The 24,021-nt window shown below is 42.1% G+C and overlaps 3 protein-coding genes across 12 annotated transcripts in view; 2 read left to right on the top strand and 1 right to left on the bottom strand.

Moving 5' to 3' along the window:
- The window catches only part of LOC129189466 (serine/threonine-protein phosphatase 2A 55 kDa regulatory subunit B gamma isoform), a 32,035-nt gene extending 20,981 nt beyond the window's left edge, over positions 1-11,054 (top strand). For 3 of the 4 annotated variants that reach the window (XM_054791139.1, XM_054791138.1, XM_054791137.1), the window contains 6 exons: positions 1,114-1,226; positions 1,615-1,792; positions 3,022-3,186; positions 4,375-4,544; positions 7,449-7,540; positions 9,592-11,054. In XM_054791139.1, the coding sequence (XP_054647114.1) occupies positions 1,114-1,226; positions 1,615-1,792; positions 3,022-3,186; positions 4,375-4,544; positions 7,449-7,540; positions 9,592-9,889 (1,016 nt within the window). In that variant the 3' untranslated portion in view covers positions 9,890-11,054. Of the gene's footprint in view, positions 1-1,113; positions 1,227-1,614; positions 1,793-3,021; positions 3,187-4,374; positions 4,545-7,448; positions 7,541-8,986 lie in introns of all 4 variants that reach the window. The other variant, XM_054791141.1, reaches the window with a different exon arrangement.
- A 747-nt stretch (positions 11,055-11,801) lies between these two features.
- Positions 11,802-24,021, top strand: part of jakmip1 (janus kinase and microtubule interacting protein 1) — a 48,865-nt gene continuing 36,645 nt past the window's right edge. Inside the window, exons 1-5 of one of the 7 annotated variants that reach the window (XM_054791097.1) lie at positions 11,802-12,111; positions 14,712-15,446; positions 19,201-19,242; positions 19,316-19,446; positions 22,324-22,371. The gene's annotated coding sequence lies outside the window, so the exon portion shown is untranslated. The other 6 variants (XM_054791099.1, XM_054791104.1, XM_054791096.1 and 3 more) reach the window with 6 other exon arrangements.
- wfs1b (Wolfram syndrome 1b (wolframin)) lies at positions 13,160-20,219 on the bottom strand. The gene is made up of 10 exons (XM_054791105.1): positions 20,043-20,219; positions 19,229-19,576; positions 18,150-18,226; positions 17,913-18,057; positions 17,667-17,840; positions 17,367-17,447; positions 16,879-17,042; positions 16,561-16,797; positions 16,357-16,475; positions 13,160-15,431 (listed from the first exon to the last, which is right to left on the bottom strand). The coding sequence occupies exons 2-10, from the start codon at positions 19,572-19,574 to the stop codon at positions 13,907-13,909; spliced, it is 2,868 nt and encodes a 955-aa protein (XP_054647080.1). The 5' UTR covers positions 19,575-19,576; positions 20,043-20,219; the 3' UTR covers positions 13,160-13,906.

Here is a 24,021-nt window from a genome sequence, read left to right as displayed (position 1 = left end):
GCTACAAACACCGAAGTGGGTTGGATGGCAAGGTTTATAGTGTGCACAAAGCACTTAATGTGCTGTTTCTATCCTGCCTCTTGCACTGTCACTTCCATATTACGTGCATTATCATTCACAGTAGTGGTGCCATAGTTCACAGTCTGATTGACTTCTGGATGACCTGTTTCCGAGAGACAACTTTTCTCTAAACAAGAAATATTGTCACTTTTTAATCTTGTGACACCCCTAAGTGTCAAAGCGTATGAGTGCTTTGAAAAAGTACAGGTTTAGCCTGAATGTGCACTTACTGGTTTATTTAAGTGCAACATTGTTTAGAATTGTAGACTCCGGCCTTTAGCGTTCGATAACGCCACTGCTGGACTACTGTCAGGGTTGATGAAGGTTACAAAGCTTACCACGGGAATGCAGGTGCAGCACAGGCCAAAAGGCCCCATGGTCCCAACCCCGTTAATAAGGCAAGAAATTACCCCGACAAGTCACACCAGTGAAGTGAAAACCATTTCAGGTGACTACCTCATGAAGCTCCTTGAGAGAACACCAAGGGGTTGCAAAGCTATCAAATCAGCTATTTTGAGCTACTTGGAGGAATCTAAAACACAAGACATCTTTAGAGTTATTTCACACTTTTTTGCTAAGTACATACAGTAATTCCACACATGTTCATTTATAGTTTTAAGAATCTACAAAGTAAATAAGAATAATGAAAATGAAAATTAAAAAAAAATGCATTGAATGAGAAGGTGTGTCCAAACCTTTGGCCTGTATTGTATGAAAATTAGCAAGATGTGAGGTTAGTCTGTAGTATGGAATTTCAATATTTTCATCCATCCATTCATCCATCCATTCATGCATGCATTTTCTTCTACCTGCATGTTTGTTCTCCCATTATAAGCATTTTGTTCACTCATTGGCCCAAGGAAAATGATGGTTTCCGTTGCCTGTTAGTAAGGTGTGTGGCATACATCCTCCAGGTATTAATTTACCAAAAATGTTCAGTTTGGGGGGCAATATAGTGTTTTAACGTTTGAGTTTTACTATATTCATCCAAAGCTTGCTCTTTCCACATAGCCTCAGTTGTTATCTGACTGCTGAATGGCCTCCTTTTACCAGATAAAACCATTAAGTTGTGGAAGGTGAGCGAGCGAGACAAACGGCCGGAGGGATACAACCTGAAAGATGAGGAGGGTCGCATCAAGGACATCTCCACTGTCACCTCCCTACAGGTCAGTGTATCTGCGTGTGGGTGTGTGTATATATGCAGATGTGAGTCGGTTATTCCAGCTGTAGCGAACAGCCACACAACATCTGTACTCCATCTGAATTAGTCAAATAGTGGGCATGAGTGGGTGATGGCACTGAACAACGTTGAACACATAAATTGTGTGATAGTACAAACGTACCAAATGTGAAGAGCGGCACTGGCACTCTACGAGAACTAATGAATTTGGGCTCCGGCATGAAATCTATTATTAATGCCAGTGGAGACAGGATGTTAAATATTAATTCATGACACAATAAAATTGCTTAAATGGAATCTACCATGTGTATTTATTCCATTTGTCTTCTCCTAATCAGTCACATCAGATGGTAAATCCCTGTGTGTTTTCCAAGGTGCCTGTTTTGAAGCCCATGGACTTAATGGTGGAGGTGAGCCCGCGGCGAGTGTTTGCCAACGCCCACACCTACCACGTCAACTCCATCTCGGTCAACTCCGACCACGAAACATACATGTCGGCCGATGACCTGAGGATCAACCTTTGGCATCTGGACATCACCGACCGCAGCTTCAGTATCCTTTGTTGGCTTTGTTTGGCAACTCAAAACAACACGAGTGCCCACAATCATGCAGAAATGTAACCAAATGTCTCAATAAATTAGAATAGCTCTGAAAAGTTCATTTATTTTATTAGTCTAATTTCAACTTTGTTGTTAAATAATCTTTGTAAATTTGCTTCTCATAATATTATGACTTTATTTCCATAAAATGTTGACTGTATTCCCATCATATTATAGCTTGTTGCCCAACATAATTTTCCAAAGTACAACTTTATTTTGTTTTGTTTGCAACTTTTTATTCTTGTTAGAATACGACTTTTTTCTCTTAATATTTCGACTTTATTCCTGTAAAATTCCAACAGTTTTTTCCACTTCTCTGATACATTTTCTTCCCGTCATTATGAGTTTATTACCATAAAGTTTTGACTTTATTCTCAGCAAACTAATTTTCCAAAAATGACAACTTTATTTGTTGTTCTGTTTGTGTCTCATGTCTCATAATATTACGCCTTAAAAAAAAATTCTGTCCTTTTTTTTTTTATATTTCAACTTCATGCTACTAAAATGATGATATTTTTTCTGATAATAGTATGACATTCTCATAAAATTATGATTTTTCTCGTTAGATTACACATCGGACACCACTGCTTCAATTGGTCTCTTAGTCTGAATTGAACTCCTGAAATGAAATAACGTCGGCAATGTATTCAAATGTACTGAGATGCACTGGGATGTACGCCATTTATTAACATGCAAAATAATCTAACATACACCATGAATTTCACTTTGCTGCACAAAGAATCACCGCACTGGGGGAGGGGGATTATTATTCTTGGAGAGTGAAAATGTATCTTAATGAATAATTCAAAAGCTGCATAAATATTTCAGATGCTTTCTGGGCTTTATTGCGACCCAGTAGTGCACAGTATTGCCACAGTCCTGACCCGGGCGGGATTTATAATATTACAAATGATCTGACTGTCAAATACATTTTCTCACAATCTATATTTATATTGCTTTTGCATTTTTTTTCTCCTGTGACAATATATGTGGGGTCGCTTGGCGATTACATTTACATAATACTTCTCCTTGTATTTATTATAGACTTGTGTGGATTTCTAATTAGTTTCTCAGGGACTCATTTAGTGGGTAAAACCAAGGGATTCATGGAAGAATGTGCAAAAAAAAAAAAATCCTGATAAGCTGACTGTTTTGGTTTCCTGAGCCCCTTTTTGTTCTCAGACATTGTGGACATCAAGCCAGCCAACATGGAGGATCTGACAGAGGTGATCACAGCGGCCGAGTTTCACCCCCACCACTGTAACCTGTTTGTCTACAGCAGCAGCAAAGGCACCTTGCGCCTCTGTGACATGAGAGAAGCGGCGCTGTGCGACCGACACTCCAAATGTGAGTAAACCTGCGGAGATACTCTCCTCTAAATGTAGTCATGGAATTTTTCTGGAGCACATTTTGAAAAATGGTCGATAATGTTGAGTTGAGCCTTCTTTTAATACCTCTAATGCTCCTAATTTGTTGCAAATAAATATGCCACTTTTTCGATAACTTACTGCATATTGCAGTAGTTGTCGTTATTTTGCACAAGCAGTGGCATCACAGCCAAAGAAGAAGCATCAAGCGTTCATTCATGACACAAGATGTGACCTGACATTAGTTTGAGTTAAGTAAGAGCTGTTACCTATATTGCTACTGATCGGTACCGCAGCGCCGTGCAGTATGGTTCGTTAGTGGTTATTTTCTTTTTAATGAGTGAGATAAAGTATGTTTTTTTTCCCCCTTAAAAACATGCTTTCCTTCAAGGACTAGAATGAATGAGACCTTCTGTATCCATTAGTTTGTAGTCTGCTGGTTAACTTTTCTCCAGCCAGAGGTGATGTATTATTATATTTTTTAAAAAGGAAGCAAGTAGTTATTTTCAGCATCTATCTGCAGCATCGGTACCTGTCAATGAATACCCTCACAGTATTTGTGGATTATATTCATTCTTCTTAAATACTTTGTGTCACGATTCACACATTTACCTTCACTACCGGTTAAAACACCACAATTGTTTTAGTTACTTATTGAAATTGAAGTCGGTCAAGTCCGGTACAAAGGTAAGCGGTGAAGTGCCAGAGGTTAAAAACAGGTAAGGTTACCCAAAACTGAAAAAGAATGTGCTTTCAGAATGCTACACAAAGGCCTGGTTCAGGCACCACAAAATGAGTCGACAATTTAAAGCTGTTCTGCGGAAACGCAGGTTGATCAAGCCTTGGCAGTTGGTGCCAGTCATTCTACAGGCGGTCCAAGATCTGGAGTACTTAGTACCTCCTCTGTCTGCGTAAAAACAGCGTTCTGAACACACTTTAGTACGATACCCTCGCGAACATCAGATGAACAGCATTGTACCGGAGAACGTAATTTGTTGCTACAAAAATAGCAAGAAGAAAGGGAATTAAGAATGGAAGAGAGACAGACCATCTCAACACTTAAAAATTGAGGGTTTCCCGCCACAGAAAGTGGAGTGTTCTAAAACTTTTGACCGGTAGTGTAGTTTTTGTCACCACACCACTCAACCGTTAACGTCCTCTCCCGCAGTGTTTGAGGAGCCGGAGGACCCCAGCGCTCGCTCCTTCTTCTCCGAGATCATCTCCTCCGTGTCCGACGTCAAGTTCAGCCACAGCGGGCGCTACCTGCTCACCAGAGACTACCTGACTGCCAAAGTGTGGGACCTCAACATGGAGAGCAAGCCCCTGGAGACCTACCAGGTGAGTCAACGTGGAATGTATTCAAATCAGTGGAGCGATTGAAGTGGCTCATGATACTTCAAGACAGTGCTTGTACAGTCGTCCCTCACGGTTGGAACATCGCTCCTTCACTCTGTCGTGATTTTTCCAAAATGAATTATTAACAACTGATTGTTGTTTCCTAGTTGACTAGCCCATTATTAGTCAAGATATATTGAAAGACAAGTTATATGTAGTATTCTGGGGTAGTCAGCCATGGCATGTCCGACTTGATAGAGTGGAAAAAGGTTCTCCTCCTATTCCATGTGGAAGTGGTAAGTTTGTGGCTTCATCCTTTGTCCTTCTTCCCCACTTTGTATGAATCCCTTTCTTAAATTTTGAATAAATAAATTAGAAGCTAACTAGTTAGCTGAGTAGAATGCTATGTGCAAAGTCGTGGCCGTCCATGCAGTGATCTCATAGCCTGTGCATTAGCAATGTGTTGTAAACAAAGCATAATAGGAGTGTAAAGGTGACTATAGGGGTATTCTTTCATGTCTGAAGGGCTCTAACAATGGTTTTAAAAACATATTTAAATATGTTTTCTATTGGTGACTCTAAATTGTCCATATGTATGAATGTGAGTGTGAAAGATTGTTTTTCTATATGTGCCTTGCGATTGGCTGGTGACCAGTCCAGGGTGTACCCCGCCTGTCGCCCAAAGTCAGCTGGGATGGGCTCCAGCATGCCCCCGCGACCCTGGTGAGGAGAAGCATCATAGATGATGGATGGATGGATGGATGCTCTGACTACGAAAATACTCCATTTATTAATACTGAATCCTACTTGGTGGAAATTCACTTATCGTGGTCGGGTCTGTCAAAAAATCAATTAACCACGATAAATGAGAGACGACTGTACAGTTGGCTTGCCTCCCGGTATGCTTTTTGTTGCATGTCATCAGTTTCAGTTTCAAGGTCAGTCTCAAGACATGTACCTCCCAAAAAAATCTTGAGCTGTGGCCAGTTAAGGCTGTGATTGGTCGGCATGTGGTAGATTATTTCCTGTCTGTGTACTACGGTCAGCCCACCTCCGTGAAACGCCTTCTCCTGCGATTTTGGATCAACATTTTCAATAAAAATGACTATTGTTAACCCTTTGACCGGTTCCAGCTGCAGTAACATTCCTCTTCCTGTTTAATTACCATTGCTCGCTAGCGACGAAGGAAGCTAGCAAGCTAAACTACAGAGTGGATGTTGCTTCATGCGCTGGGGAAAGCTATAAAGCTATAAAGGCAGTGGTATCCAAAGTGCGGCCCAGGGACCACTTTCGACCTGTGGCTCGTTTTTTTATTGGCCCGTGGCACAATGTAGAAATAAAATTAGACAAAAAAACAGCAAAAATATGAAAAGTGGAGCAAAGGGCATAGTGCAATGAGAAAAAGCTGAAATGTTGATACCAATAACTAACAATGCAAAGCTTTGCCTTTAAATGAAAAATATACACAGTCGTCCCTCGCCACTTTGTGGTTTGATAGCTATAATATGGGTATAAAGTCAAAATATTACAAAAAGAAAATTGACACGGATTATTAAAGAAAAAATGCAATACTCGGCGTATTTAAAAACAATAATAGCAAAAATGGGAAAAATTCATACTAATGTGCTTTTTCACCCATGTGACAAAGCTGAGATGCATTTTTGTCCTGAAATACATCTAACTTCTTAGTACACCCCCCTCAAGAAAATGATAACAAAACTACCAAAATGTCTTTTAAATGTTCACGTCGATGAGTTTTAAAATGAGTGTGAGGGATACATGGATACATGGATACATGGATACATGGATACATGGATACATGGAAGGGAATTGAAAATCTGAAGCGATAAAGCGTATGTACAACACTTTAGTGTGTGACTGATTACTTTTTTTAAAATGATTATTCTTTTCTTTTTTTAACAATGCTGGTGATGAATGAATGTGTGATTCTTACTCCCACCAAGGGCATCAAGGTGATCGTAGGCTGTGTGAGGGTCCCAGGAGGATGAGGAGGTGCTATTTACAGTCTGGTGAAGTGTAGCAGGAAGAAGGGCTACTTCGCCGAGTGCCCAACGCTTAGATCTGCAATGCAGCAGGGAGGAGGAGGAGGAAGAGAGGCAGGGAAAGAGGCGTGTGAGGGCTTGGCTGAGAGTGCGACGAGAGGAAGACTTTTAGGATGTGGCAGAAGGACGGCAATAACCACAGCAAGGTGACTTGAGGAAACGGGGAGAGTCAAAATGTCTTGTTTTTGGTCCAGCTGTAAGGGAGAGGGGAAAACTACCCTCTCACTCGTTTCAACAGGATTTTTGGCACATGATCATAAAAGAATATACTAGTAAATGGAAGTCAAATAGAACCCCTGGGGAAAACAAAAGTCACCAGATTTTGATGGAAAGCAACAATGCAACCTCAGCCTGACCATGTATTGACTGCTGACTTGATGCAGAATGTGAAATCAGGGCTGGAGAAGGTGTACATTTCAGCCCCTCGCAGCGGACACACACTGCTGACACAGGCAGGTTGGAATGAAATCACAGGGGAGAAGGAATTATTAGTCAGTCAGTGTGTGTGTGTGTGTGTGTGTGTGTGTGTGTGTGTGTGTGTGTTACCATGGCCTTAGTGTGGGATAATAGCTGAATGTTGATGGAGGTATGGATTAAAATGTACTCCTGGTTCTTCATATTGCTGAGGGACGGAGGGTGTTGTGTCTTATTAGCGATGCCTTAAGGGAGGTTTGTGTTACAACCATTAATATGTTTATTCTGTGTGTACTTGTGTGTGTGTGTGTGTGTGTGTCCTTCTCTCCACCTTCTATTTTTAGTACGCCTGCAGTCGATACCCAAATGAAGCAGTCGTGTATGAGATTGATTTTTAATCTGCGTGTGCCGTTTGTTTACGTGCCCCCAGGTCCACGATTACCTCCGCAGCAAGTTGTGCTCCCTTTATGAAAACGACTGCATCTTCGACAAGTTTGAGTGTGCCTGGAACGGCTCGGACAGGTGCGTGCTTGTTTGTTTAAAACCTCCGTCCAATCCAGATAATGTAGATGTGTCAGTATTCCCCACAGGACCACAATCTATCTGTGGTGCGGTGGGTTGCAAGCAGTTGTTGAATTTGCATAATTGGCTATGACGCATGTGTCAAAAGTGAGTAAAAAAAATATGACAAGCAAAAAGCTGCTGGTGAGCTTTTCTTCTGCCGCTAAACGAACAAGGCAGAGCTGCCTGTGAGTGCTTTAGATGGGGGAGGGGCCCACCGCAGCACTTTGTCAGGTCAGACTCTCCAAAAGTCTCTTCACTCAATTTGTTGCTCTTTGCTTTTTTTGAAAAACAGCATCTAGAGGCGTCTGATTACTTGCTCAATATAGTGACAGTCGCTAAGTCGGCGCCACTGAACCCTCCTGCTCCGTCTTCTTATTCTCTGGCAGACCAAGTCTATTTGTGGTGGGCTGCCACAAATAAATAAATGATAATAATGTGCTACAGAGAAATGTATTAACTTGTGAGGCAGAAGGGTGAAGAAATTGAGTGGAATCAGTTCATCTTGTCCAGCTTTTAACTCAGTCAATGAGGGCCACTCAACAAGAATTTGCATATCAATCAGCATCGTTTACATGCTGCAGCTGGCAAAATGAAACTGGATGCTTGTTAGCCTGAATGCTAACATGGCAGCAGTTTTATCAGAACGACCAAACGTGTCGCACAAAGAACAATGATATTTTACAGGTTAAGGGTCACCAATTTATTATGGTAATTGTTTGTTGTCCAGTCACCTGCCAGTACCCACCATTTTCCAAGCAGTTTCGATCAGCTCTTTGCCCAGATAGATATGTAAAACCATTCAGGTTGTCAGCCTCATAGGGCTTTCCTGGGATCAGGTGCAAAAAAACAAACTTTTTCCACTTCCAAGACGCTTCCGATATTGCAGCCTTGAAAATCCTCCGATACTGTTAGCATGGAATTTTAGAAACGGCTTGATCAAGTGGTTTTACTCAACCGGAGCACAATAGTCAGCAACAGCAGGAATGAGAAAAACTGACCCATTGACTTTGTCATGCGTCTGGTGTGGAAAACTGTGTGCACAATTACTAGACAGCTTCTTTTCCTCTGGCAAAATGGGCCAGAAAAGAGTTTTCACAGAGTCTGAAAAGTCAAGAACTGTACAACATCTTTCAGGGGGATGTAGCACTCTTGAAAGATATTATGACGTGCCCACAGAACCGTCAAACATTATGGTGGAAATGCCCAAAAGGTTCGCAGGTAGTAGCAGTTTGGTTCGCTGGACCAAACAGGCTGGATGAGAAGAGGATTCACTCTGCAGTGTCTCTAGTCTATCGTGGTTCTATAGTGGATTGAACGGACAGAGTGAACCCTCCTGTCGGCCTCTTGGGGCTACCCACACAGAAAGGTTTTCCGGTCAACACAGCTATCGTTCTATCGTTTCAGACTCCCATCCACACGGAAACGGCATTCTGGGTGACCTGAAACAGTATTTTTTGAATGGGAAAATCTGAAAACGGCGGCTTGTCGTTGCCGTGTAGACAGGCAATACGGAAACGTCACCGACCCACCGCCGCCTCGTCGCCGTCACGTGACCAGAAGTGAGCTTTGACGACAAGCCAACATAGTATCTGAATATTTCGACAGACATGACTCACCTCCGTCGATATTCTCCTGATATTTTGTCGTCTTCTACTCCAAAAAGACTCGGAGAAGTAAATCCACTTCTTGAGCAACATCCATGCAGAGCTCGTCTATGGTGCTCTGCTCAGTGTAACAATGGCATGGAAACAGGAGTTCAGAACATTCACAGAGTGATTCTCTCATTCAGTTAATGATATTTAAAAATGAGCACATTTACTCGTGCCTGTTTCAAAGCAGCTGGAGCAAATGAAGCATTACAGGATGGACTAGGACCCCCAAGAATGCTGACTTGGGGTAAAAGGCAGACCGCAGCCTGGACTAACTATGTGAACCACTACATCATCCCCATCAAGCCCCTGGAATATAAACAACGTGTCTCGTGTGTGTGTGTGTGTGTGTGTGTGTAGCGTGATCATGACAGGAGCCTACAACAACTTCTTCCGCATGTTCGACCGCAACACCAAGCGCGACGTGACCCTGGAGGCGTCCCGCGAAAGCAGCAAACCTCGGGCCGTCCTCAAGCCGCGGAGAGTGTGCGCCGCCGGCGGGAAGCGGCGGAAGGACGACATCAGCGTGGACAGCCTGGACTTCACCAAGAAAATCCTGCACACGGCTTGGCACCCGGCGGAGAACATCATCGCCATCGCCGCCACCAACAACCTGTACATCTTCCAGGACAAACTCAACTCAGAGATGCACTCGTGAGGCGGACGCACAACTATGCCAGAATGTACACACAGGAAGCCGAAAGAGTATATGTCTTATGTCACGTCATCAACCTCTGAGAACTGGAAGGACCTCAAGCAGGCGAGAGGATGGGATGATGGAGATGGAGAGATGTTTACATGTTATTCTTTCTTTCCTCACTTTTTAGCCATATACTCCTTTTCCTTTTCCTTATTTGTGTCACTGGCTGGATGGTTCATTTCAGTTCCACCACCCCCACTGTTGTTTTTGTAACTTCTTCTGTGTGATGATGTCTAAGGACGCATACGAGACCCTCCCCCCCACCGAGACCTGGATATAAGCTGGGCTCATGATGCTCCTTCGCAGACAGAAGCAGAATTCCCGCCATAACGTGTGGACGCACACAGGTATCTCCTCCACACGAATGTGCAGATCTTCTCACAGATTCTGCATCTGGGGCTGCATTTTGTTCTACTTTAATACAATGAAAGCAAAAAAAAAAAGAAGCAAAATGATGCTGCATGTCCAACAGACTTAGCCTATACTGTAGACTGACTAACGGACTTGGCTGCCTTCTTACTTAACCATTTAGACCCAGCTGTACAAACGCTTACAGCACGAGGAAACCACAGATGACCGAGCTCTCTTTACCTTTATGCGCGTCTTTGGACGCTGACGCATGTTTACCAAGTGTTGGGTTCTTCCACTTACAAGTTCATATTTGAATGAAGTTAACAAGAACCCACTCAGTGAAAAGGAGAACCGGATGCGGAATGTTTCGGATTATGTCAAAAAAGGGCCTAAATGATGTCTGTATGTACCAACTCCGTTTTTTTTAAAATCCATAAACAGACTTGTGGACTTGATGATTTACCAGATGATTGCCTCCAAAGCGACAGCAGAGAGATGCTTCTATCATCTCTTCAGCCTTCCTCACTGATTACTTTGCTAATGTGCAGAACACTTTATTTTTGGAGAACAATTTATTCTTTTATTTCCCTTTTTGAATAATGAAAAGAAATGTCCAGTTTTCTCCATGTGCTGACTAAGCTAATGTCAACAATTTTTTGCATATTTTTGTTTTTTTTTTCATGTATGTTGATGACAAACTTGTCAAAAAGACAGGTACAAAAAAATGTTGGGGTTTTTTTTTTGGAATAAAGATTTCAATAATTGCACCCATTGACTGTGATCGTGTGCCTGTTGTATTACTTTAAGTCATGTGGAAAAATGGAATTTTGTTGACTTGCTGTGTGTCCCTGTTTGGGTTTTGTTCAAAACGCTTTAGAAGACATGCTAGTGCACAATTAGTGGCTGGGGAGGTAGAGCGGGTCGGCCAGGCTTGTTTGTTCTATCCCTGCTTCCTCCACCCAGTCGCTGTTGTCGTGTCCCTGGGCAAGACACTTCACCCACCTTCCCTCCAGTGCTGCCCACACTGGTGTATGAATGCGAATGAATGTTTGGTGGGGGTCGGAGAGGCCACAGATGTAGTTCACCACCACCAGCGTGTGACTGAGGAGTGAATGAATAATAGGTTCAATGTGAAGCGCTTTGAGTACCTTGCAAAGCGCTATACAAATGTAATCCGTTATTATTATTAAGTGCTATATAAATGTAATGCGTTAAGTACTGTTCCTGTCGGTTTTGCTTGATGGCCGTCGTGTTTTTGAACCAATCTTGCTCAAATTTGACATACATGTGCTTGGCAGTTCCCTAGAGGAGTGTACCAAATTTGGTGATGATTTTGGCTCAACACCCTAAAACACAGGTATAGAACTCAACCCGCCATTTCGTGTTAAGTGGCCCATGAAAGATTTGAAATAATGCACATTAAAAAGACACCATTTAAAAAATATACATATATTTTTAATTTATTTTTGATTAATTATGTTGTTGTTTTTTTAATGACTGCCCGCTGTCGCCTGTCCAGTGTTATGTATGTTGTTCCAAAGCGGTCTTGCATCGCAGCAGTCTTCATCGGTGCATGTAAACACTGTGGAACACATACACGACAATGGACAGGCGACCGCGCAGTGATACGACGGGAGAGTAAGTAACACCGAGCTATTGTGAGGTCTGATGTATTCCAGGACTCATTTTTGTTCAACTGTGTTACTCTTTTGAACGCATATTGTTTTGAGAAGCCAAACTCTTTACTTAAGTGGCCCCACCAGCTAACCGGAACTACGTTCCTCATCATCAAATCCGACCAGAACTGGGCTAACAGGACAAAGTGGAGGGTAAGTCACCATTGATGCACTACACTGCTGATGGGGATGTCATGCAACTTCATTTAAAAAAATCAGAACTTTCCCTATAATTCACGTGTTTAATCTACAATGATCGTTTCGACTGTTCCTCCCTCCTTTCTCATGCAATGGACTATTCCATGTTACTGAGCATGTGCAGACTGATACAGGAAGACGCTGGCAAAACAAAGTTGTTGGCGCGGTGTTAGCTGAGTGGACCGGAGGAGGGGAAAGTAAACAGTTTTTATCAAAACTATCAAAGGTGTCAACCTTTTCGATAGTCTCAAGTGACACACGACAAGAGAGCCAAACGCTCTTGACAGGTTCACTGCTGTCGATGAAGCTGAGCCTGTGAGTGACGCTTTTCACCACAGAGATGTGAGTATCAAAGCAGTAAAGTATATTAAATGTTGCTTAATATTCTTATCAATTACTATAAAAGTGTTGGGATGATTCACTTCTTAGGTAATAATTATGTTCCAAGAGGATTTTAAGGACCTTGCTGAGGAAATGGGATAATTTTTTCGTATTCACACTTGTTAGCACTACTAAGTTCCATGGGGTGTCCTGCGTAATCTGTCAACCCGCCAGGTTTGCACGCAAAACTCCCATAGTTTGCCCTTCTTTCAGTCTCTTTCCCATTTAAATTGTTTCGTGTAAATATTCCATGTTAATCCGTCAGTAATAAAAACAAAATCCTCTGCGGTACTGTATGTGACAAGGTGCAACAGGGTGGAAAGCCCCGACTGGAGAATTTCAAATTTTCCGGAAAACGTCCCTTATTTTCCAACGTAAAAATCATGACAATATGTTTTCAAGGGTTTTACAGTGTGCCATCATCAGCTCGTGCGGGCTAGGGCGCCATCTAGTGTTGTCACACTCACTATTTCAGCAAACAAAATGCCATTTTTTAAACCGTTATAAATGACTCCATAAAATACGAATCACATTTTTCGTAATACGTTTGCCAAATATTTCTCAATTCTTGCTAAAGCTTTACAATTATAAAAATAAAACAAGAAAAAGCAAGTGTTTTTTAAAATCATATTTTATGGATCACAATTGAAAACACTGATGATGCCAGTTCAAACTTAATCACTCAGGGGATGAAACAACTGGTAGGTTTGATTCCTGCACAGCAGGCTTTTAAACACAGAAGTAGGAGCAGAAGGCACAATAAATAATCGGAACAGTGAATTTTGAAATGAAATGGATTCCATAAATGTAATCATTTAGTGTTTATGTGTGAAATGAGTCTTAAGGCACTTGATAACAACTGCTAGCGTCGGCAACTTGAACAAAACATGAGTAGGCATTATTGATTAAAGCCTTACAATACTGCGTAATGTTATCATCTTTCATTTTCAGCTGTAAAAGTGAGAAGTGCAGCTTAAAAATGATGAAGAAAACTGGCCACAACTGAGGAGGTTCTGATGGCATGTCTTACACTTAGTGTTGAAATGGTGATGATAAAATGGAATTCCAATACGGTCGTCCCTCGCTCGATCGCGGTTTGAACATCGCTGCTTCACTCTGTCTCTGATTCTAGCTACTGTATTGGGTAATAGAAATGTAAAGGTCGCGAACAATAAACAGGTTTTCTATGGCATAACTATGAAAATATTCAATATATTAATATTGAATCCTACTTCATGGAAATTCATTTATTGCGGCCGGGTCTGGAACCAATTAACCTTGATAAGCGAGGGACGACTGTATACTATTAATACACTTTGGCTCCAAAGCTGAAAGCATAAAGTCACATTAGGTTAGAGTTGTATGTCCTCTACCTCTCGTCTGTCGCAATGTCGGTGTCAGAGTGTTGTTGTAGTTGTGCTGTCAGGAAGGGGTTAAAGAAGAAGTCAAATCCAAACTGCAGGGCGCTCTGGGCGGTGCGCCTCCAGTCGTGCTCTATCTTGTATTGACGTCGTCTGGGCAGGCGGGCGTCGCCACAAGACAAGCAGTGAATGGCTTTGAGCTCGAAAACGGGCCACTTGGAGCCCAGACGCCCTTCCAGGATGGTGCTGAACTCCACCAGGCTTCCCGTGTTCAAGTGCAAAAGCACCGACTTGAACTCGTTGCTGGCGCGTAGGACGATGTCCTTGGTGGCGTCTTCGTCCTCCACGATGGTGCCGTTCTTGGTCTTCCTCTCTTGCGGCATGCCCATGGTGACTTCAAACTTGTAGCGATCGAAGCGCTTCACGTGGCATTCGTGTTTGGCGAGTCGCTTGAGTTTGCAGAGGGGGTCTTGCAGAGCCGGAGCCAGGAAAGGCCGAGGCCCCGTTGAGGTATTCGTGCCATCGCACGCGGGATACGGCTGGCCGTACAGGCAACGCATCCAGTTGCCCACCAGTACAGGCATCAGGTTGATGACAGCCTGCGCCCCGTTCTCAATGTCGGTCACACGCACGTACTTGAAGCGTCCCGTCCAGGTGACACGGTGACCTTCCAGGTGGGAGCAGATAATCTGAGTTTGCGCCATGTTGGACTCTTTCCACGCTATTGGCCCGCACAGGTTGCTGTACTCGGGCCAGGTGAGGGTGGAGTTGTACACCTTCATACCTTCTGACCTGTACACGTACATCCAGCAGAAGAGAACCACAGCGCTGAGCCACACCAGGATGAGTTTAACGATGCTGCTCCTGGACAGCGAGTGAAACACCACAATGGGGTTCAGGCTGAAGCGGGTCCAAAGCCTCAAAACGACCGGCACGAAGCAGACGGTCAGCGTCACCACCATCTTGGTGATCTCCAGAGCCAGGAACCACTGCAGGAGCTGTATGAAGAGCATGGCAGCCAAGCCCAGGGAGAGAACAGGAAGGGCAAACAGGAAGAGGAAGTAGCCCGCACAGGTGCGTATGAGGCCGATGGCGGTGGCGTTATTGAGGAACACCAGGCAGAGCTCACACCAGGTGAAGCAAACCAGGTAAGGCACAAGACACAGGTAAGTCCCCTTGAAACCTCTCAGCTGGGCCATGCGGAACAGGAGGTAGACCAGGTGGCCGTAGAGGGCGCATGGCACCCCGATGTTCAACGCCACCATGTCGCCGAGAGGAACCGAGATGAACGTCCTCCCGAAGATCCTGAGCATCCAGACGGAGTCGGGAAGCAGGTAAGCGAGGGAACACGCCCCTGAAAGCACCTCTGTGAGCAGAGCTTTGCGAGCGAACAGCTTGGCAGAAGCATGGAGGCTGAGGAAGGCGGTGACTGTGAAGAAGAGCGCCACTGCGGCCAGTTCAGAGCACGGGATCCACGACTTGTCCGCCACAGGGAAGGAGAACACCACGAAGACGACGGAGAGCAAGAAGTACCTGAGGAAAGTACATGTAAGTGTATACTGTACTGTACTGATGCAGCTTGTACACGTGAAACATACAGTAGTGGTCAGCTGAACAAAACACAGCATCGACATATTATTTATAGTAATGATCAATAATAATTAGTATTGTTAGTAATAATAATAATTTTACAATTGCTGAAGTTTAAAACCTATTTTTAGAGGATTACTTTTTTCCAATAACTTTCCAGAATATGGTTACATGGTAAAAACAAACAAACTGCAAATATTCAACAAATATAATATACTGTGTATATATATACATACATACATACATACAATATATTTTTTATTTTAAATTTTGTATTTCAACAAGCACCCAATAAATGGTTTCAATTATTTTTTATATATAATTAAGTATTGTAAATATAAGTATTCTATATATCTATTAGATACTTATATTTTGCAATGCTGTTCATTATAATAGACTACCTATTAAATAAATGGCACCCGAATTTATTTTGGGAGGATACCTTCTTATTGTAAAAATAAATAAATATACTGTATATTAATAGGAAGTACACATTAACACCAAGTATTAAACAATATACAGTAATGCAATAAAAACACCACACAATAGTGACCAGAGGTAATACATATAAATGGAATAGTTGACACAATACTATACATTACTGGGAAAAATTTGCAATCAATTGTGTGTGTTTTTTGCATGAATTCATCGTATCCTGTAGTTATCACAAAGCAATAACATTGCAGGCTCTTGAATGAAGCTCAATAGCGCCTCTGCTGGTTGTAGCCAAGCAGCGCACACAATTATGCCTCAGTTGCTTCACAATGTGATTCATTAATTAATTAATCAATTCCACACAATTAATTAGAGAGTTGATTAACGGGTTATTATGCCCATACCTACTATAAATAAAATAAGAGCTCCTTACAGATAGGGCTCCAAGTGTGTCCAACCAAAGTTGGTCTCCGCCTGCTCCAGATCCAGACCAGGTTCAAAGTGAGCCAGCAGGTCAGTCAGAGCACGGAAGTTCTCCCAAGCTTTGGAATTCTGTTGGAAAAAACACTCTTACTCATCTGTTCTGGAATCCCCCTTCAGATAAGATCGCCTCTTAGCGAAGTAGAAAGTTGCTGACCTGAAATACCCGCAGCGTGCAGATGACCATGGCGAAGAAGGAGAGGTAGAAAACCAGCAGAGGGATGAGGAAGATGAAGAACTCGATGGTGAGGTTGGAGATGATGAAGAAGAAGATGAGTGCGTTGACGTGGTGCGTGGGGATGAGGGCGCTGAGCCACTGCATGCCCGCGCGTGACGCCCAGTCGATGAGGTGCTCCTTGATTTCCAAGAGGGCATGCAGGGGGAACTTCAGCAGCTGCTTCCACGATGGAGAAGAACACGGGAAGTCATCGTGAAGGTTTTTACTTTGTTAGAGTAAAAAAAGAGACGTTCTTGCCTTTTGGTGTAAGGGCAGCTCATCTGGATTCTTGACGACGACATCATCGTTATCATCATCATCATCACTGGCTGACACCGCCACCATGGCAGGAGGCGGCACTATTCCCTGAGCGTACTTCTTTGTCATCTCCACAAATTCATCCATCCCAACATGGGAGGTGGCTGCAAAGTCACGGCAACACGGCAACCATCTCTCAGTGTGAAGCAGTGGCGTTCTAAAACACTCCAACTAGTACATCTCCAACAATGAATTATCTTTAGAAATGGATGATATGAAGTGTCCACACAGCCTGAATATTTAGATCCTCCTTACAAAATAAAATAAAAATACATTTGTAAAAATAACAATTTATAAATAAACAAATAAAATATAAATACATAAAAAAAACAGATCCTACTTAAAAATAAATAAATACATTTAAAAAAATATCCTACCTAATTTTTTTTTTAAAATAATAATAAAATAAAAATAAAGATCCTACTTACATTCGCTGGTCACCATCGTCTCCAGAACTCTCCTCTGTTTCTTAGTAGAGCTGTTCAGAGGGCCTGGGGAGACTAGTTTGTCTAGAATGAGAGGGAAATTAGCACACTAGGTCAAAACACACCTTATAATATACAGTTCTTACCACCTGCCACTGGTGTCTAATAGCTGGTCCCATTCATGTTGCTAAATAAGCTTTCCAAAATATTTGAAACCTCTCTGAGCTCAACACTATTGGATTGGATCTTAAATAGTGGCAGTGTACATTAAGTTGTAGCCAGTGAGTGAATATCCCATCATACCTTTACCTGTGTGGACGTGTCCCACGTTCTCAAGCATCTCCGAAACAGCCACCGACTTCTTCCTCTCCGGGTTCAGCTTCCAGTACATAAGCAGAGCCGCTTTCCGGACTCCCCTCTCGAAGCGTGTTTCCATGCACAGCTTCTTCACCTCCTCATAGTTCTCGAGCGTGATGCCTGGAGAGCAGGACAGCATCAGCAAATTGAGAAGTGTGTAAAAACAAAAGAAGAGGACATATTTTGGTGCACCTTTCCTGGAGGCTAAGCACTGTTGCAGCAGCTTCACGGCGTCCTTGCGGCCCTGTTTTGCAGCCTGGACCAGCCAGGTGACGGCGGTGCAGTTGTTCAGCTCCTCATCTTTTTCTTGCGCCAGAGCCAGGAAGAAACGTCCCATCTGGACGGGACCCAAGGACACGTTAGCTGTCACTCTGGAACAGCACTTGCGATGAGCTGGCACAGCAAGTCAACCATATGCCTGACACTGACCTTGGTCTGCGCTTTAGCATCACCTGACTTGGCTCTCTCCACCACTACCTCAAGACTCATCTCCTCCTCTGCGTCCTCTGGAAGGACACACAAAATCTTTGTGTTGAGCACTACATTGGACATATTGCTCAAAGTCACAGGACATGTGAGATGTGCTTTTTATTTGGCTTTTTGTGGCATTTATTTCATAAAGAGCAGCTTTAGCAAGGGTTGTTAAAGTAAGAATGTGAGAGGCAGCTCTCTAAATGCAATACAAAGTAAGTTACTGCTTCATTGTTTCAACTTCTCCTTACACTTTTGCAGAGAATATAACACAGTTCAGGCTTCCCCTAGGCCCCCAAAAACAAATTTTCTGGAACATATTTAGCTTTTTTTTGCCCACCCCATTTACTTCCTCAATGTAGGAACTAAAAACAATCCGGTTTGCCTTTGACATAACTGAAATTAGCTTAGCAAGTTTGAAAAATAATATTTTTCTTTATTATTCTTAAGCAGGTGCGCCTCCCCTGAAGTCGTCTGGCGCCTCCTAGTGGAGGCCCATCTCACACTGCAATACAGTCAGTCAGTCATCAAAGTTACTGGCTCATGGTTTAACTTCTTTTTACACGTGTCACAATTCAAAATGGGGATTCGTGACGCATCTTAACTCTCCTTACCTTTGTCATTAGAGTTAAGATTGACTGTTTTATTGTTTTAACATTGGAATATTAACTGTCTTTAACTACTTAACATTCACATTACAGTTAACAGTATTAATAGTGACATTTTGACCGTGGAACTGATTATTTCTATTTTTATTACTTCCTATGATTAAATTGGCGTTGCAGCTTTGGAAAAATAAAGAAAAACATATTTTTCAAACCTGCTAAGCTAATCCCTGATCTAGAGGTTCCAATCACAATGCAAAGCTTCGGTTCAGACAGACATAAGCGATCCCAGTCCTATCGTCCATCAAGATCTTTCACGCGAACATCCCTACAGTAGTTCATGCATGTGTGCTACAATATATCAGACTTACGTGTAAACATCATCTGTTTTCTCCTATTTTTAGGAACCATGATTAAGCAGAAGACAGTCACCTGCTTCAGGCGAGGTAGGAGCTCCAGCATTGACAGAAGAAGCCGCGTTGAGCCGAGCTCTTCCCAGCTGAGATGGATTTCTGATAGGCGAGCGGAGTGGGGAAGCAGTCGGCGTGGGGAGTGAGGAAGAGCGTGAATAAAGACGCCGTGCTGCCTGAGAGCTGTTCAAGAAGGATGATGATGATGATAATGGCGGTGCGGTCGGCGGTGTTGGCATGGTGAGTTTAGGGGTCGTCTTATCTGGGGATGATGTGTTGGCAGACGGTCTTGGAGACAGGGAGTCTGTTCTCACAGTGGTGGGAGGAGAGAGGCTGGGATTTGGGATGTGCGTTGGGGACGGGTCCATATCTGTAACAAGCACAAGACAGTGGGGAAAAAACTAATCAATAAAGCATTAATAATTATGGTTTTAAAAAATGGTAGTGAAAACAAAATGTCATAATCGTACCAGATTTGCAGAGTACATTTGGGTGTAAAAGGTTGCGTTCAAGGTCCTATTACAACATGTGTTTAGCTGTTCCATCCATACAGTGTGCGATCTGTTATAGACTGGAATGCTAAATCGAGAAGGTGACATCCTTCAAACCTGCTGTGTCTTTTGGGGAATGCCCCTCTGTAGGTCGAAAGACGAAGCTCCAAATGACCCTCATTTAAATGAACAGGTGGGGTACACCACATAAAATTCTTATCCAGAGTCTCTTTATGAGTATTTGATGTAAAATGAATAGAAATGTGGAAGCATTGACTCATTCCAATGTAGCATGTGAGAGGGGATGCTAATGCTAGTGTCGCAACTCCTGTAAATTCAGCTCACCTTTTGTACGAGACACAAAAACGCCTGGACAATTCAGTTTTCTTCTAAAGAAAACGCTTCGAGAAGTGTCCCTCTTGCTCACACAATGTCCTAAATCATTTTGTTCGTCAGTCCACCAAGCGATCCCCCCCAGTCTTCTGCTTCTGTCACAGTCCCAACAAACGACACGCAAGTCAATAGCTGATTCCCGCCCACTTTAAAAACTCAATCTTACGATTGGACAGAAGTAAAAAACGACATTTCCGTTAGGTGTTTTGAGTGGCTACATAATACGGAAGTTTACAGTTGGCCTCTCAGGCAAGAGCAATCGATTTTAAAGAGGAAACAACTGTCCAGCGAGATTTTGCTGAGTTTATTTTGTTTATATTCGAATGAATTAAAAAAGTCTGGATTTTTTTCATTTTTAAAAAGCCTTTTCTGAACGTCTTTTTTTGATTTTTTGTCAATTATCTTGTTTAGCAGTGTTTTGCCAGGAGAGGGCAGCATTGTTTTCATTAAACAATACAGACCCTTTCCCATTTTCCATTTCCATTCCATTTTAGTTAAAACCGACATCCTGCTCTCTTAATATATTTTCAAATTCCAAGTGCGAGGAAAAACTATCCAAAATCTCAAATATTATTGTATTTATTATAGCTAGGATCAGTGATTAAAATACCAATTATGTGCTCGAAACCCAACACATCAGTTATTGTGTGTTCAGCGAAAATGTGTTAAATATGTTAAAAACATGAAGTACACCGTAATTAGTAGGGGTGTGAGATCTCGCGAGATTCAAACGTGACCATATTTTTCGTTTAGAGAAACCGTGTCTCGCAGGGTTACCAGAAGGCAGTCAGTGTGGTATCGCTACTGTGGATGGTAATACACGTAATATGAAGTGCAGACAGGATTGGAACCGCACTTTATGTAGTCAATGCACACTACAGTATACACCTTGCAGTCCAACGTACCTCAGTGTTGCTAGCATCACTCGGCGGGTGCTTTTTTTTCATTGGAGTTAAACAGCTCTGGCGGTGTCATGTCCAATCAGAAGCTGTAGTAATTTTACATTTGATAAAATTACTTAAATTTAATCAACTGTTAAGTCATATGCAGCCGAAAACACGATGTACAATGACTATCAGAACGTGATACTAGCGTCTACTGTGTTTCAGACTACTTCGGATTTATTCAATACTTCCTGGTTCGGCACTCTCAGCATCATGGGAACTGTAGTTCTTTTTTTTTTTTTTTTTTTAGCCTGAACCTAAAACTAATCTACTGTACTGCAGTCTATTTTACACGTCTTTAAATAACTACACATCAACATTAATGATTAGCAGTAATAGCTACAACTGCCATCATTATTTTTGTAGTTTTTTGCTTTTGTTTCAATTTGTTTTCATTTTTTTTCAACCGTTAAAAGCTTCATGCTTAAGGTTGTGCATGCAAAGTTATAAAACATTTAAAAATGTTCCTGCATTGTTTTGTGACTCAGTTAAAGATAAAAAATTTGTTTGTCCACTTCTAGATTTTTTCATTGTAGTTTTCTTAAAAGTAATGTTAAAACATCGTCTCGTCTCGTGAGCTGAGTGTATCGCGTCACCCGTGGTAATTAGGTAATTGCTGAGACGTAGAGCAAGGGTAGGATTACATCCACTCTACTTCTTCCAAATCATTTTCAGGCATTTTGAATTGTGCCAGTGTAACCTTATTGTAATTCTGTTGGGAATAAACTAAACTGTTACCATTACCATGCAGAACTATACAAGCAAAGAGGGCACATGAAAACAAAAAAGACCCAAGGGAAATTCTAAGATTGTTCCAATCTGAGATTGACTTGAAATGGCAGGCATAAAACATGAATTAGGACAGTCATTGCTCCACTGCAGCTGCACTGAGGCAGTTATGTAAATGGTTCTTGATTAGTAGATTAGCACAATCCAGTTGAGAGGATAAAGCAGGGCCCTTATACCGTTTTTGGCGTCACACACGTCCACTTTATACAAGGCAATCTATCTTTTAAACAAACGTGCCCTCTTCTAACTTAGGTAAAGATGTGGACGTTTGTTATATTAAGCTTGTTTTGATCTTAAGTATTTTGATTATGCAAATGTAGGCATTTTACGTCTACCAAACATTTACTTTCCTCGTCAAGGTTTTAGCACCTTTGTGGACATTTTAGGAAAAAAGGACAATTCATGTATACTGTATAATCACAGCATATAATTGAATCCCGCCTGCATTTGGGCCCTCATTTCTTTGTTTAACCTGTTCCCTGGGTTTCCCTCATTTTTAGGAAGGTAATGACTCACTCCTACAGGAAGATGGACTCGAGGAGGAAGAGGTATGGTCAGTAACCATAGCAACCAGGGGGCTGTGTGAAAATGGACCTGCTAGTATACGACATTGTGGATACTTTCATCACTATGGCAGCACATCATTTATTGTAATGTTTCCCCACATTAACCACACTGTCAGTGACGAAACAAACATCGTGACCATGCAAGACTTTGATACAAACGTTACCGTCTGTCTCTCTCTTATTCTACGCTTACATGTGAGGTTGTCATGCAGCTCTGTTTAGCTATGTTTGGGAACGAACATGGAACATACGACTCAAACTTTTACTGACTAACTGTGGTGAGTCATACCCAGAATAATCACCTTCAGCTGAAAGCGTAGCATCACAATCAGCAGCACTCTGGACTGGGCAACATGGGAAAGTAGAAAAAAGTCACTTTCATGATTTTAGTCCAAAAATCTCCACTGGATTGCAGTGTATAGCTTAAAGGAAAATTGTACTTTTTGGGGAATTTTGCCGATCACAATCCTATGTGAGACATGAACGCACATGTTCCTTGTTTCTGTGCGTTCTAAAGATATAAAAACAGCTAAAAAGAGGCCGCTAAGAATGCACGTATTGGGACACACCTATTCCGCCTATAAAGCCTTCTGAACAAATCTCCATAAACCACCAAGAATGGGCCATTTACATAATGTGACCTCTATATTAACCAAGCTACAGCGACATTGTTCTTATTATTGTTATTAACATTGTTACACCGACAAAATACTATAAGTATTACATGTTATCATGTAATGCCATGCCTGTTACTACATGTTCACAGCATGTACATAAAACCATAAAAAGTCTTGGAGGTTTTTGGAGGTGTTTTAAGATCGAGGTTTTTAGGTGGAATAGGTGCGTCCCATTATGCGCATGAATTAGTGGCCTCTTTTTAGCTTGTTTTTGTATCTTTAAAAAGCACAGAAGAGAGAAAGACATGTGTGTTCATGTCTCACATAAGAATGGTGGATGATGGGCAGAATTCCAAAAAAAAGTGCAGTTTTCCTTTAATGTCTTCCTCATTTGATCTCCTTGTCCCCTCTGAATACCGAATGTCATTAAGATACCTCTAATCTGCCAGACGTCATGAATATGTTAAGCTTATTATGGCCAGCTCTTATGGAAAGTGAAAAACAGTCACATTCCAAGGAGCTGGAAATAGGCTTACTGACATTTTACCAAAGAGTGGAATCAGAAATTTTCCGCTGATGAAATGCGTGTTAGAGGGTCTTCAGTGTGTGACACACAGTAATCTCAGACTCAACTCAAAGTGAGAGTTGAAACAGTGCTATTCCGGAGCACCGTAAAATAGCAGGAAGCCATAAAAGTACCTCAGGCCATGCAATCAACAGAATTACTCATTACCGCTTCTGACACACATTTTCTCTGTGAGTCAATACCGCACCAAAACAAACCATCCATCTCTCTGCCTTCCACCTCAATGATTTTTAATCTTAGGCCTCCACAGTCCACATGGTTTGACCTCAGCATAAAATGTGCATAGAGGCGTATAACATACTTGAAGATTTCCTCCCCTTTGTGTGTGGCTAACATATGAAGAGAAGTGAAGATGAGTCCACTGTGCAATCAGGATGGTATAAATGATGGCTCCTCTTCCCGGACTGGGCTCATGCATTTGCTGCGTAG

This window comes from Dunckerocampus dactyliophorus, chromosome 11, assembly GCF_027744805.1.
Source record: "Dunckerocampus dactyliophorus isolate RoL2022-P2 chromosome 11, RoL_Ddac_1.1, whole genome shotgun sequence".
Taxonomy (NCBI): Eukaryota; Metazoa; Chordata; class Actinopteri; order Syngnathiformes; family Syngnathidae; genus Dunckerocampus; species Dunckerocampus dactyliophorus.
The sequence above is the reverse complement of the archived record's forward strand: the minus strand, read 5'-3'. Positions and strand labels throughout refer to the sequence as shown.